This window comes from Gallus gallus, chromosome 2 (genome assembly GCF_016699485.2).
Source record: "Gallus gallus isolate bGalGal1 chromosome 2, bGalGal1.mat.broiler.GRCg7b, whole genome shotgun sequence".
In the NCBI taxonomy this organism is placed as follows: Eukaryota; Metazoa; Chordata; class Aves; order Galliformes; family Phasianidae; genus Gallus; species Gallus gallus.
Genome location: NC_052533.1, coordinates 126,363,963 through 126,378,967, shown reverse-complemented (window position 1 = coordinate 126,378,967; position 15,005 = coordinate 126,363,963). Strand labels below are relative to the sequence as shown.

The 15,005-nt window shown below is 58.2% G+C and overlaps 1 protein-coding gene across 1 annotated transcript; it reads left to right on the top strand.

The window, feature by feature from the left end:
• The first annotated feature begins 2,474 nt into the window (after positions 1–2,474).
• GDF6 (growth differentiation factor 6) lies at positions 2,475–11,975 on the top strand. Its single transcript, XM_015282935.4, has 2 exons — positions 2,475–2,873; positions 9,492–11,975. The coding sequence occupies exons 1-2, from the start codon at positions 2,546–2,548 to the stop codon at positions 10,358–10,360; spliced, it is 1,197 nt and encodes a 398-aa protein (XP_015138421.1). The 5' UTR covers positions 2,475–2,545; the 3' UTR covers positions 10,361–11,975.
• The last annotated feature ends 3,030 nt before the right edge of the window (positions 11,976–15,005 follow it).

Below are 15,005 nucleotides of genomic sequence, written 5' to 3'. Positions count from 1 at the left end.
TGCCGAGAGCCCCGCTCCCACTGCGTGCTCTCAGTCGGCCACGCACTTAGCTCACTGTCAGGACAATTAACTGCATGCTCCTGAACAATGGCATTGTCTTCAGTGATGTCAGTAAGACACCCTGAGCAGGGGGGCCTGACGCTGCCATAAACCAAAGAGCAGCACGGGCAGTTGTAGCGCAGGTAGGAATGAAGTCAGAGCGATGGAGGCGGCTCTCGGGACCACTCGACCCTTGCAGCTTTGCGTTAGTATGAAACCACCTTCCCCTGGGAGGACAGGAGGCCGGTGGGGGAAAACGCAGAGAACAAAGGGGGAATGGAGAGACGAACCGAGAGACAAAGGGAGGAAGGGCCGGGCACCCGGGGAGCTGTAGGGGACCCTGCGATGAAGCAGGGCGGGAGCCGTACGGCACAAGGGGACCACAAGGAGGGGATGTGGGTATGGAACAATATCAGAAAAGGGAAAATAGGACAATGAAATGCAGCTCCACAGAAAAGAAAGAGCCCGGGGGGCTCGGGTTGGGCAGAAGTTGGTTGGCAGGGAAGAAACTGGAGCTGGACAGCTGATGGGAGATAGCAGCCAGGAGCGTGGAAAGAGCGGAGAGGGCACCAAGGGGGCAGAAGGAAACAAAAAGAGGAGCGATAAGGCTCCGGAAGGAACTGGGTCACGGCCAGAAAAAACAGCCAAAATGCAAAGTGAGGGGCGGAAAGGATGGGAACGGCAGAGAGGAGCAGAGGAAACAAAAGTGAGGCAGCAGAGAAGTGGAGCCGATGGGAGGGGAGGCGTGGGGGTCCCAGAGCAAGGAACAGCGGATGAAAAGAAGGGGAATGGTTGGAGGGAGGATGGGAAGACAGGGAAAAGCCACGAGGAGTGAAAGCACAATAAATAAAAGGGGGTGAAGAAACAGGAAGGAGCGGTGCAGGAATTGATTCTGCAGAACCGTTGCCTCATTTCTGCACTGTCGTTGATACTCTTTTGTAGCCCGATTTCTTCATAACTCATCTGCCAGCCTCTCTCAGTATCCCACCATATCTCACTATCTCAGTAACCCACCATAAAGCAGCCAAGCCAAGGACCGGCCCTCTCTAGCCCAAGTGAGCCCCTGCCCCCGGCATCGGTTTGACCCTTGGTGGATCTGTCTCAGGAACGTGAAACCTGAGCCTCTCATTGGCTTCAGAGGTCCCCTTGCCGTTCCCATCTCCCCTGGCACCCTTCCCGGGATCTGTCCAGTGGTGGCACTGAGGTCCCCATGGCAAACCGGGACCTACAAGGACAGATACCTGCTGCCCCCTGTGCCTCACCCCACCTTGTGTGCGTGTCCTGCTCTGGGAGCAGTGCCAGAGCCCAGGCGTGAACTACTGTCCCTGGGCGGAAAATGAGAAGCAGTAGAAAAAAGAAAGTCCAAGGTAAGATGACAGAGCCCATGAAGTACTGCTGCTGATAGAGGAGAGTGGTCAGGGATGTCAAGTTCCTTTTATTTATTATGACACGTTCCCTTTATTTGCTATAGACTGAGCATTTGCTGCTAAATACACGTGTCCCTGGGGCTGCAGCATCTCCCACTGGAAGGAGAGGAAGATCCACCAGTGACAGAACTGGGGCAGATAGCAGAGGTGGGAAGAAGTGGGGAATGGAAGACAGCAGGGGAAGATGGGGAGAGCAGAAAGCTCGGTGTGGGACAGAGGGCAACGATGCGGTGGAGCAGAGGAGGGATGGGGCTGCAGGCAGCATGAGTGCAGTGGTTTGGAGAGGATGCCAAGAAGAAGGTTGAGAAGAAGTAAGGAGTGAGCAGGATGGATGGGATAATGCCGATTAGTCCACTTTGTCTATAGCTCTGAGCTCGGCAGCTGCATGCAACCGTTTGGAAGGCAAGTCTTACGCTGAGGGATGAATCTCTCTGAAAAGCCAAATGCAAAGGGATGGGTGAGTCCTGATGGCACAGGGCCCGCACCCTCCTTGCTCTATTGGTCTCCCCCGCTGCTGCCAATCTGTCAATGCCTTTCCCATCCCACAGGCCAGCACCATGCTCTCCTCTGGGTGGTTCCCTTTGGGGGCAATTCTAAGGCAAAGACAACAGCTCTTCACTCATGCCCTTTCCCTCTGCTCCCGGAGCTCAGGCCCTGCCTTGGAGCTGCCTACTCGCAGGGCGCATCTCCTCGAGAGACCCCCATTAGCGACAAATTCTGCTTCTGAGGACATAGGCACGGCAATAGGACCAAGCCCAGGAGTGTCGTCCGAGCACAACCACACCCGAAACCCCAGATCCCGACTCGCTGCTCCCATCCACGCGGAGCGAAGGGCACAACCGCTGTCCTCGGCCCGGCCGAGCCCCCGCCGCCCCCGGCCGTCGCGGGCACCCAGCCCGCCCCGCGGGGCGGTCCGCGGCGGGGCGGTCCGGGCGGCGGCGGGGCGGGGCGGGCTGCTCCGGGCCGGGCCCGCCCGGGTGCAGTCCCCGTTCCGCGCCGCTCCGCCGCGCAGTCCCCGCCGCACGTCGGGCCGCCGCAGGAGCCTCACGTCGGGCCGCCGCCGCCCCGCCGCGATCGCTATGAATGCGCGCCGGGCCCTGCTCTCCGCCGCCTTGCTCGCCGGCCTCCTCTGGGATTTACCTTGCTGCCGCCCGGCCTCCCTCCCCGCCGCCGCAGAGCTGGCCAAGGGCGGGCGGGGCCGCAGGGCTCCGCGATCCCCCCGGGAGAGCCGGCCGCGGCAGGGGGCACAGCCCGGGGGCCGGACGCCCCCGCGGGCGGAGCCCCACGAGTACATGCTGTCCCTCTTCAGGACCTACTCCGTCGCCGAGAAACTGGGCATTAACGCCAGCTTCTTCCAGTCCTCCAAGTCGGCCAACACCATCACGAGTTTCGTAGACAGGGGACAAGGTAGGTGCCGTGCCCCCGCCCGCCCCGTCGCACCCCGGGGCCGGAGCCCCGTCCGCAGCGTTGCCGATCCGCGGAGCCGACGCCGCTCCGCTCACTCTGTTTCTTTTCTTCTTTTATTTTATTTTTTTTAATTCTTTTTCTTTCTTATCGCCCTTCGGGGCGCAAAAAGGCGGATCTGTTGCTAAAGGGCGCATCGCGTTGTGTTGTTTCATAGCAAAGCTGCGCTGCGGCAGCCGTAGGTGGTGGTGCGGGAACCACGAGTGGCCGTCCCGAGCCCTCACCGGGCGGGGAAACGCAACCCCCGCTCTGCAGGAGCAGCTCGGGTGGAAGTGCAGCCTCGGAAACATCGCTCTTCCGCTTTATTTCCGCCTGAGAGAAAGGATCTCTCTTATCGCTTCGGCTGGAAGGCAAATAGAAAGCTCGAACTGACCGAGGGCAAACGCTCGCTGAGCGTGGGGCTGCGCCGTCGGGGTCACCTGGAAGGGTCCGGCCCTACGGGCACACGGGGCGGGGACACGGCCGCTCCGGAGCCTCCGGAGCTCGGGTACCGCCGCGCCCCGACGTGCCCCGACGGAGCGTGGCTCGGGGCCGCACCCGCGCCCTTTACGCCTCCCGGTCGCGGGAGCCGCCCCCATCCGTTCCGGGGCCGGGAAGGAGGCAGGTAGGGCGGGGTGGGCGGCGGGGCCGGGCCGGCATCCCCGCTCTCCGAAGTCAGAAGTGTTGCCATGGGATTCCCGGGACCTCTCCGCCACCCGCGGGGCCCCCGCTTCGCTTTTCTGTCATTGCTTCATAGCTCGAGGGCGGAGATGGCGTGAGGATCCGGAGGAAAAGAGAAACTCCCTTCCCTCAGAATGCCTCGCGTTATTTATTAGGGTTTTATAATTATTAGGATGACATTATCCTGGTTAACGACAAACTGACTCGGCGGCTCCTAACGAAGGTCGCGCATTCTCTCCTTATTCTCTCCTTCTCCCCCCATCCCGCCCAGTGCTCGGGGCGCCGTCGGGGGCCGCAGTGCCGCTGTGCTTCCGACGGACGGAGGGGGACGAAGGGTTTTACTTTCCGCCTTTCCGCGACGGGGGCGGTTTTTTGCGTGGCTGTGGGAAGGGTGCGTGAGGGGGGAGACTCTCCAGGCGCGCTGTTCTCGAAGTTCAGCCCTAAAAACGACCTCAGCCGCTTCCCCCGAAGGAAATCGGGGGGCCGGTGGGGATGGAGCCGCGCTCGGGATCGTCCTCGCCGGAGGAAAGACAATGTAACAACCGCAGCTCGTTGCTCCGCATGGGAGAATCTGCTCCGGTAGAGGCGATTCGCTACCAGAAGTCCTGCTCTGATGAAGGAAAAGCCTCACTTTTCCCCATTGATTTTGATTTGATGTGTCACGGGCTGTGACCTTCTGCTGGACCTTCCGAGGGTTGCTTAGCATCAAGCCACTGATTGGAGTATTTCAACTCAGTGATCTAATTGAGTGTTCATGTCATAACATAGCGAATATTGTCTGGTCTCCCATAATGAAGCTGCCCAGCCAATGGCACATCACCAAAAACTTCAAGAGAGCTTCCGTTCCTCTGAAGTGGGAGCCGCGTTCCTGCCCACCTCCCCGTGCGCTCCCAGCCCGCTTAATTGGAGCGCTGCTGCTGATGAACGGCCTTTGCTCGGGGGAAGCGGGGGGAAGGTTCTCTCCATTCATTTGCAGACGGCAGAGCCGCCCAAATTGACCCAATTAGACGGACGGGCTGCGCTTCACCGACGGAGCGGCCGCGCAGCGCCGCGCGGGGACGGAGCCGCTGGGGCTGCACGGGAGTGGGGCACGGCGGGACACAGCAGCGTCGCCCCCGCTGCTGGGGGGGGACACCGAGGGAGCCCTCCGCACCTCTTCTTTCTTTCCTTCCTCCCGAAGCTCGCGGGATCGCTTTCAGGCTGCGCAGGGAGGGAGGAAAGCCGCGCCGCTGCATTACATACGCATATCTATGTGTATATTTTCGGTGCCGAGAGCACAGAAAGAGGGGGAAAGCTCTGAGATTCCCCCCCTTCCCCGTTCCCTCCCCCCCCCCCCCCCCCCCCCCCCCCTTTGTTACGGTCGCAAGATCAGACAGGACCTCTCTGAATGTAGGAAAATTGCTGTTGGCACATGAAGTAACTCATTAAAACGCAGATGGTGCTCTCGCTGGCCCCGGGACCCCCAGCACTGCCACTCCGCTTTACAATTAGGGGCTGCGGGGCTGCACCGGGCAGGGCAGAAATAAAGGGAAGCGGCGGCTGCGAACGGCGAACCCCGAAAGGCGCGGGGCGAACCGAAAACGGAACGCGGGGCGAAGGAGCGCAGTCCTGGGGGTGCCCCGAGGGGAGCGGAGCCATAGGGCGGCTGCGGGGCTTCGTGCGTGTGTCCTAAAGGCTCCCGCAGCCGGGGAAAGGGGAAACGGGAATAGGGCGAAGTCGTCTCGTTCTCCCCAGTTCCTTTGTACGGTTTCGCGTGCAGCTGATGGGGACGGGAGGGGGGGGGGGACGGGAGAGAGAGGGAGGGGGGTCCGACGTTCGGTGTTTTAGCGCTGCTGTCGGGGGGCCGGAGGAAGCGGAGAGCCCCGCGCAGGAGCTGCGATCGGCGGCTGAAAGGAGAGAGCAAATCCCGCTCGCAGTTCGCCCGTGCGGAGTGTTTATGCAAAACAGCGGCTTTCTGGGTGGACCGAAAGCTGCAGCGCACCGCGATCTGCGCAGCGCCTTTGCCCGGGCGGTGTTGTCGTTGGCAAGAGGAAAATGAAATATAAGCGGGGAAGCATTTTAATGGGGAAGGAGGGAATTCGCAACTGTTAATTATTTGGTGACCTTGTATTCGATTTGTTTGAGCCCCTTATAAAAACACTAATGCAGACCAGACGGCCGGAGAGCTCTGCGGCAGCCGCTTCCAAACAGAGCCGAGCGCCCGGGGAAGGAGAGAGCGGCCCGGCTCGGCTCGGCTCGGCTCGGCCCGGTTCGGCCGTGCTGCTACCGCTGTACCGAAGCGGAGCAAAGGGAGCGGGGAATGCTCGGGGCTGGGGAGGGGGCAGACCGTCTCCAAAGCCGCTACGAGACCAAACTTGGTGAAAAACACTGATTTCGGGAGAGGTTTCTTTTCCTTCCTCCCCCCCCCCCCCCCGTCGCCCCCTCCCCCCCTTTTTTTCTTGCTCCGTTTATTCCCTTCTGCGAATCCTCCGCGGGGATCCTCTCCCCGAATGGACTGCGAGGGAGGGGAGGAGGGGGCGAAGCCGCTCCGTGGCCCCTTTCGATCCGTTCCCTACGACCGACTGTTTGCTCGGCTCTTAATTTCTCTCTCTCCCTTTTGCGTTTTCTCTTAATTATTTTTATCGCTATTATTTTAAATCCAGGATTCCCCCCCCCCCCCCCCCCCCCCCCCCCTTCCCCCGGTGAGACTGATAGGAGGCTGCGGGTTTATTTTTAGTTTTACTTCGTGGGTTTTTGCATTTAGAGAGAGAAGAGAGAGCTCTCCTCTCCAGGGCTGCTCAGTTCCATCGGCTGCACGGAACCCGAGGAGCCCAAAGCCGGCTGTGGGCACGGAGCGCCTCTCTGCTCTCATTCGCCTCCTCCCTCTTCAGCCCTACCGAAAAAAAACAAAAAGATAATTAAAAAAGAAAAGGGGGAAGAAAAAACAACAACAAAAAAAAGGAGCTGTTGCCGATGAAGTGCTCGTTTCCCCGCGATCCCAGCGCTGCAAGTGAAGCCGGGAGCCCCTGCGTGCTTCTGGGCGTAAGGGGCCGTCCCAGCCCTCGTTGGTTGAGGGCAGCTCTGTGTGTTTTGATTTCCCGGCTGTTTCTCGTACACCGCTCAGAAATCTCCTTCAAATGGTCCCCTTGCTCCTTCTCTTAACTCCGAGCTCCGGGATTCCGAATTTCGAATCTCTCTATATCTATATCTATACAATTATTTCTTATTCTTATTATTATTTTGAGAGAGAGGGGCGAGCACAATCGTTTCTCGTCGGTTTCTCGTAGCAAAACGGCCGCAAACGGCGGAGGGGAAGGGCACGGCTCTCACGGCACCCCGCGGCACTCAGCAGCCCCCGTGCAGCCGCTCTCCGCTCCCGGCGCATCCCCGGAGCCCGGCGGGAGGGCAGCGGAGCGGGGGGGGCCGTCGCACAACGGAGGCGGCCGCTCCGGAGAGAGGCAGGGAAAACGGGGAGCAAAGGTACGTTGCAGGCGGAGGGGGAACGGAAGCAGCCTTCCGTTCGTTTCTCGGCTCTTCGGCGGCGTTAGATCCGAGGAGGACGTGGTTTCTCCCGGTTACTCGATAGCGAAGGGAACGAAAGATTGAAATCTCGTCGGGAGCCGTGAGAGAAAAGCGGCGGCGATGCCGACCGTACGGAGGGCTGAGCTGAGAGCAGGGAAAGTGCCCCCCCTCCGGGGGAGCACAGCGCCCGACCCGCCGGGATCGGCAGCGCCCGGGGAACGCCCGCGGCCCCAGAGGGACGGATGCGCCCGTTTCCACCTTATCGTCTGCGAAGGGTCCTTAAACTGCCGACGTGTTTTTGGTTTGCGAGTTCAAATACGGCTTGAAAGTGAATTAGGGAATGGGAAAAATTCTTCTCGAATGCGGTTTGGGTATAATTTGCAATGATGTAAAGTTAAGATCGCAGCTTCGATGGGTTGGCCGGGAGCCCGGTACCTGATCTGCCATGAAAAGGGAAACTCCGCGTAGCCCTCGTTAACCCCCGGCGCGCCTCGGAGCCGCTGTGCCTGCGGGGAGGGGCTGCGTGGCCGGGGGCGCTCCGGGCTGGGGGATACCGGGAGCTGCCCGGCTCCTACGTTGGGGTAACGCCGTGCGGGGGTCGGGCGGCCCCAGGAGGGCGGCTCTTTTCAAACAGCGTCTCTCAGTCCCCTCGGTCCGAAGGGAGCTCGGAGGAGAGGTCCCGAGCAGCGCGCGGTGCTCGCACGAAGGCGGAGGGGCGGCCGCGGTGTCCCCGCACCGCTCCGTGCGGTGGGAACGCGGCGCTGGGACGCAGCTCTCTCTCCCCCCCCCCCCCTCCCCTCCCGGGGCCGCCCCCCCCTCCCCCGAGGGCGGCGGTGATGCCGCTCTGTGTCCCCTCCCTCCGCTCTTTTCCCACCCTCCCGGCCCCGCTGGGAGCGGGCCAGGCTTATGTATTCATCTGGAGTTATTCGCTTACGAGAGGGAATAAATCGTGTTTATCTGATGGGATTCGAGGCTGCCGCTTTGATACAGCCGCGATCGCTGCCCCTTCCTGAGAAAGGAGCCGGGAACTGATGGACCGGGGCGAGTTCTGCACCTCTCCTATCGCCGCGTCCCCGCCTCGATATGGCACATGCGGCTGAGCCTTTGCAACGTGGGACACGGGGCGGCGAGCAGCCCCCCGCCTCCAACCCCATCCCCAAAGGGCCGTACCGAGCGGGGCGAGCATCGCCCTTCGGAGCCATCCCCGGCAGGGATGGGGCTGTGCCCACATCGGGGGCTGATGTGATTCCCTCGAGGCTCACTGGGGAAACGCAGGCGGGTTTCTGCCCCAGAGGCTCTCTTTGCACCCCCCTCCTCCCCCCCACTCCGTGTCCCCGCTGGGGTCTATGGGAACGCGCAGCGTTAATCCGCGCTGAGTCCCGCGTAAGGTTCTACACCGCCGTGTCACGTCTGAAGGTCTCGGTGTGCATCAGTCGTGCCGCTGTTCCTTCCACCCCCGCCCCCCTCACCCCTTCCCAAGGAGGCTGCCCCGGAGCTGTCAGGTGGAGCTGAGGCTGTGAAATACGCTGATGAGGAGGAGCGCTGACCTCTGCTGTCAATAAATACCGTGGGCCGCCTATTTCTTCGGTCTCCCTCTCTGTCTCAGCAGCAGTCCGAGCCCGCACAACCGGAGAGGGGCGGCCCAACAGAGGCTACAGTGACACTTTTACTGTTGAAATATACACGGGCTTTACTGGCTTCTGGGGAAAGCGAGGGCTTGGGGAATTTCTGTGTTTGCTGGGCTGTAAACATTTTATGGGAAAGCAACTCAGGAGAATGTGGTTGGCTTTGTGAGCTGTGTTTTGTGCGCCCATGTGTCAGAAAAGAAGTCTAGGTCATCCTCTTGGAGCAGAACATATATGTAATATATATGTGTATGTGTATATATGTGTGTATTTGTGTATGCATACAAACACAAAGCCGTTGCTGGCCCTGCACTGCGGTGCTGGCAGGGCTGGTGGGCCAAGGAAGTGCATGGAGCTGGGTTGCCACGTCCTTCCTCTGATGTGGAGTGTCCTGTATAATGTGGGTCCTCCAGTCTTCTCTTCTCTTCTCTTCTCTTCTCTTCTCTTCTCTTCTCTTCTCTTCTCTTCTCTTCTCTTCTCTTCTCTTCTCTTCTCTTCTCTTCTCTTCTCTTCTCTTCTCTTCTCTTCTCTTCTCTTCTCTTCTCTTCTCTTCTCTTCTCTCCTCTCCTCTCCTCTCCTCTCCTCTCCTCTCCTCTCCTCTCCTCTCCTCTCCTCTCCTCTCCTCTCCTCTCCTCTCCTCTCCTCTCCTCTCCTCTCCTCTCCTCTCCTCTCCTCTCCTCTCCTCTCCTCTCCTCTCCTCTCCTTTCCCTTCTCTTTTTCCCTTTTCCCTCTTCCCTCCCCGCATAGCTGACCTCCCCTCTCCTCTCTCCCACAGACGATCTCTCTCCCGCTCCGCTCAGGCGGCAGAAGTACTTCTTTGACGTCTCCACGCTCTCGGACAAGGAGGAGCTGGTGGGGGCCGAGCTGCGGCTCTTCCGCCGCCCCCCCGCCGGCCGCCCGCCGCCCGCCGCCGCCGCCCCTCTGCTGCAGCTCTTCCCGTGCCTCTCCCCGCGCCCGCTGCACTCCCGCAGCGTGGACCCGCGGGCGGCGGCGGCGGCGGGCTGGGAGGTGTTCGACGTGCGGCAGGGCCTGCGGGCGGGCCGGCCTTGGAAGCGCCTGTGCCTGGAGCTGCGCGCCTCGGCCGCCCGCGGGCCGCCGCCCCGCCGCTGGCTGGACCTGCGGGGCCTGGGCTTCGGGCGGCGGCCGCGGGCGCCGCAGGAGCGGGCGCTGCTGGTGGTGTTCACGCGGGCGCGGCGGCGCAGTCTGCTCGGGGAGCTGCGGGCCGAGCTGGGAGCGCCCCCGCCCGCCGCCCGCCGCCCGCCCGCCCGGCGCCAGCGCCGCACCGCCTTCGCCAGCCGGCACGGCAAGAGGCACGGCAAGAAGGCGCGGCTGCGCTGCAGCAGGAAGCCGCTGCACGTCAACTTCAAGGAGCTGGGCTGGGACGACTGGATCATCGCCCCGCTGGAGTACGAGGCCTACCACTGCGAGGGGGTGTGCGACTTCCCGCTGCGCTCCCACCTGGAGCCCACCAACCACGCCATCATCCAGACCCTCATGAACTCCATGGACCCCGGCTCCACGCCGCCCAGCTGCTGCGTGCCCACCAAGCTGACCCCCATCAGCATCCTCTACATCGACGCGGGCAACAACGTGGTGTACAAGCAGTACGAGGACATGGTGGTGGAGTCGTGCGGCTGCAGGTAGCGGGCGGCCGCCCCTCGGCGGGGGCTGCGCGTTGGAGGAGCCGCTCCGGCGGCGGAGGGAGACCGGGAGCGGCCCGGGGCGGGGAGCGGCGGGCGGGGAAGGGCCGGCGGGCGACCGCCGAGCAGCGCCTCCGCCCCGGGGCTCTCAGCGCTCCGGCCGCCCTTCCGACGGGGGGAGATACGGCGAGAAACGGGCGGAGAGGGAGAGGGGCAGAGCAAAGGGCTGCTCCGTTCCTGCCCGCTCTCTTTCGCATTCCTGCGGGGTGACGGGCCTGGAACAGCCCGCCCCACTCCATCAAAAGGAAAAACAAAAACAAACAAAAAAAAAAAAACAAAAAAAAAGAGAGAGAGAACTGCCCGAGATTGTGATTTTTAGGTGACGTTTTAAGGCAGCGACGAAAAGCCGTGATAAGAGCGAGGCGTGACGGACAGCGCGACGGGGTGAGCGGGGAAAGGAGACGAAACGCCGTCGGATGTGGCGGCTCCGGCGAAGGAACGCGCCGATCCCTGCGCTGCCACCGCGGGGTCGCTGCCTTCGGGCACCGCTGTGGGCGGCTGTGGGGCCGCCGAGCTGCGAACCGGAGGGGGAAGGCGGGGAGAGGGGGGGGGGGGGGGGGGAGGGGGGAATCAAACAAACAAACAAAAAAAACTAACAAAAAAAAAAAAAAGAGAGAAGAGAATAATAATATAAAGCGATAAAAATGCAACTAAAAGGACTCGACCAGGAGCAATAATTTAAAATGCACATTTTGCTCGGGATGCACCGTTGTTCATGTAAAAGCTGTAAATATTTGTTTATTTAAACGGACTGGGAAGTGCAAAGCGGAGATGAACAGCGTGCGTTTCGTGTTGCTATTGTACAAACCATTTGTATGCACTCGAAATGTTATAATGTCTAATATTTGGGAAAGTTTCTATTTGAGTTGTACAGAATTGAGCATGAATCAGATATTTCCTCCTTACCCAACATCGTCGCCTCCCTAAAATATTATTGCGAGATTTAAATCCTGTGCTAATAACGGAGAAAAGAGTTTCTTTTTTACTGTCTACCTCACTATAATGCAAGTATTTACGACGCTCAAATTACCCGAGGTGAATTCATACTCAGAACTCCTTATTTTTTTTTTTTTTTACCATACACCTTTACCGGACGGTACTCCAACTATTACTGTATTATTAAACTTTGTTTTGTGGCAAAAAAAATCAGCTTGCTTTTATATGTTCCGTTCTTCGGTTCAGCAGCTCTGAGCTCCAACCGTGGGCTGAGCGCTGCAGAGCTGAGCTGAAGTGCCGCTGTCGGACCGACCCGCCTCCCCCCCCTCCCCCGGAGCCCTGAAGCCGTTCTCCCGATGCGAAGACTTTTTGTCCTCCCGCTTTCGCCTTTGCTGTGTGGCAAAACGGCAGAGGGACGCAAAGGAGCCGCATTTGATGCCGTTCAACGTGGTGCTGTCAGCGGGGGAATGCGTGGGGTGGGGCGGTGCGGGCGGCCGTTTGTATATCTCATCTGTACCGGGCACGTGTACATACACTGTATTATGCTGACGAGCGAAAGATAATGAATGTTTTATAAATGATATTTATTTTTGTTGCGATGGGTAATATATTTATTAAACCTTTCCTGGTTGTGTCTCAGCTAATGAGGAGCTGTTCTCTGGGCAGTGGTTTCGGGCAGGGAACCCCCCCCCCCAACCCAACCCGTCACGTTGGGCAGAGGAGGGGTGCAGGCAGCCTGGGGGCTGAGTCCCCGTTGTAAAAAGAAACTCCACAAAGTACAGCAAAAACACACCCCAAACCCTCATCTCAAGTGCCCGGAAGCGGTTCATCTGACGTGGGATTGGTACCGGGTCGCAATCTGCTCTCACACCCTTGGCAAACTGCTCCCACCCGGATGGGCGTTGAACAAAGGTTGCGGAACTGGGTTATGCTGACTGCATTGCGGTGGCTCAGAGCCCCGCGGAAGAGCCCGGCCCCGTTCCTGGTTGTTTTACAACTTCCAGAGGAGCGTTTGTGTTTGGCGTGTGTTGGTGTTTCAAGTTGACGACTGATAGTAGATTTGGAAAGAGCGGCTGTAGAGGAAGCGTTGCAGCACTGCATGCAGGTTCCAAGTGGCGTTCTACCTGCCATGCTCTTGAGCAGCCATCACGGTGTGCCACCTTCCTGCTCTCGTTGTGGAGGGAAGCCGTGCAAAAACGACCCAGAAGATCCACATCCAGACAGGCTTCGATTTGCTCCCTGGAAAGGGACGCAATGTAAAACCTGGAGATTGTACAAAATTCACCCATAGCGGCGTGTGAGGGCTGAACGGAGGATCCCTTCATTTCACCGCCCGGATCCTTTGGCTACAACAATACCCCGTGGCTTTGAACGCAATTTCCTTTCAGTCTAATCCCTGATACTGCTGCTATTGCAGCCCTCACGTGGCAGGCTGTGCTGTCACCGGGCTCTGCTCCCTGCTCAGCCCCAGATGTGGCCTTGGCGAGTTGACCAATGTCCAGCAGGACGAGGAAGCCCTTAGGAAGCAGCAGTGAAGATTTTACCGTGCTGGATGTGCACCGTAGAGTACTTTGTACCTTTCTCCAACATCATTCACTGCTTTTATTTTTAGGTGACATCTTTCATGGCCAGAAATGGTGGGGAAGCCCTTTTCCCAAATGCCTGTGCTTGCTAGCCTGATGGAGGTTATGCCTGTTCTTGCTAACCCGATGGAGGTTTTCAGGAGAGGACCCGAGAATCACCAAAGAGTCACAATTGGCAGCATCTCCTTTAGAGCAAAGCCATTTGGACGTATAGAAGGAGAGGAGACGCTGACCTTGCCGGGCATGTCTTTTGGATTCTGTAGTCAATATAACTCTACCTGAGTCCATGCGAGCTCTTGCTAAGGATGGGATCTCTTTCCACGTCCTTTTGCAATATTCTTTTGTCCAAAACTGAGAAGCAAAAGGATACAGCAAGGCTGAAGGGGGGTCGTTCCTCTCTGCCCCTCTCCCGCCCTCCCCCAAGAGCTGAACAAAATAAAACCACTCCCCATTTTTTCAGCTTTGACCACAAATACCGACGTCCTTTGTTACACAGAACTCCAAATATGGCAGTTCAGTGGATGCGTAGCTCAGATGTCCATGTCCTGCCAAAGCAATATGAATTCCCGTTTCCATTTCTCGACTCCCTGTGCTCAAAGTCACGCATGTGAAGGGGTAATGATTCCTTTCATTACGTCGCTGGCCAGAAGAGGGAGCAGGGTCTGCTGGGTGATGGGAGCGGACACGAGCAAGCATTGGACAGCCCATCCACCTCTGCCCATGCTGCTCCGACACATGTGAATGACCAACACCTCTCTGAGATACAGTTATCCATCAGAACGATTAAATAATGGATGTTAGAATGAAGAAAGAATGAGCTGGGGGCTTCAGCCCTTCGTAAGGCTGCTCCTCTTGTTTAGACTCCAAGCTTACATTGAGTTATGGGGGTGGGGCTATAGGTTTACAAATGCTTTTTTTGGGAAAATGCCGGACCCTCCATGAACAGCAAGTCAGGCTTCCTCTTTACTCCTTCCATGCGGATGATAACCCAGTCTGTTTGCTGAAATATACAACGTTAGCATCATTTGGTTTTCCAAATGTGAGCAGAAAGACAGAGCCGATGACATTGGATGAAACATCTTCCTTTAACATCTATTCACGGTGCTTCAGAAGCACACCTGAAGCCTCAGGGAAGGACCAAGGTTTGTGCCTGCCAGTCCGTGCGAGGCAGACGGCGATTGCTCTTTGCTCCCTTTGCACAGCAGCCACGTGCTGCAGACTCCTCTGCTGGGAGGTTCTGTCCGCATCCAGCTATATTAGGCCATCAGATTTCCAAATATTTGTTCTTGTTGCTTTGCAGTGTCAGGCTGGTTGTAAACTGTGGATGTCCCAGCGACTGGTGATTGTGAGGGATAAGAGTCAGCATCTGACTCCCTCTGTGCTCATCACTGCTTATTTCTTGATGGCTGCAGCCCTGAAAAGTGCCAATCCCAGTGAATATACACTCTGATTTTGTGCACTGTACAGCTGGGAATTAGGAAGGGTTCTCCCAGGGTTTCCACTGGGGCTGCTTTCATCCTGATACAGCGCCTGGACCCTATGCTTGTCCCCAAGATAAGCATTTTGGCCACTGCAGTCTGCCCCCAAAATGGTGTTTCTTTTAATTATGTTCACTGTCAGCCCTCTCTGGAGCTGAGAATGCAGAAATTAGGCTGGGGACTTTTATTACCTAAGATCACTTTTCCACTAACAACTTTCTGCCCCATTCTTTAGGAAGACTCTTAGAATTTCCATCCTGCAGAGCTTCGTTAACAAAAATATCACTATTGGCAGAATGTCCAAAATTTACTGCTAGGGAAGAACAAGTGAGAAGCACCCAAGGACAATGGCTTTCATTGGGGTGTGCAGGAAAGACCTCAGGTGAATAAAAAAATCGGAGGTCTGGTTGACAACTCATTTCTGGAGTGGAAGTGGGAAATCTCAGGAGAGCACAGAAGGACGAAAGGGATAACGTGAGGGCAAGCTGCCAAACATCTGAGATGTCTTTACACTAATGCTAAGGGTGTGAAAAATAAACAGGAAGAACGAGAAGTCTTGGGACGCAACGAAGGCTGCAGTTTAATTGGCATC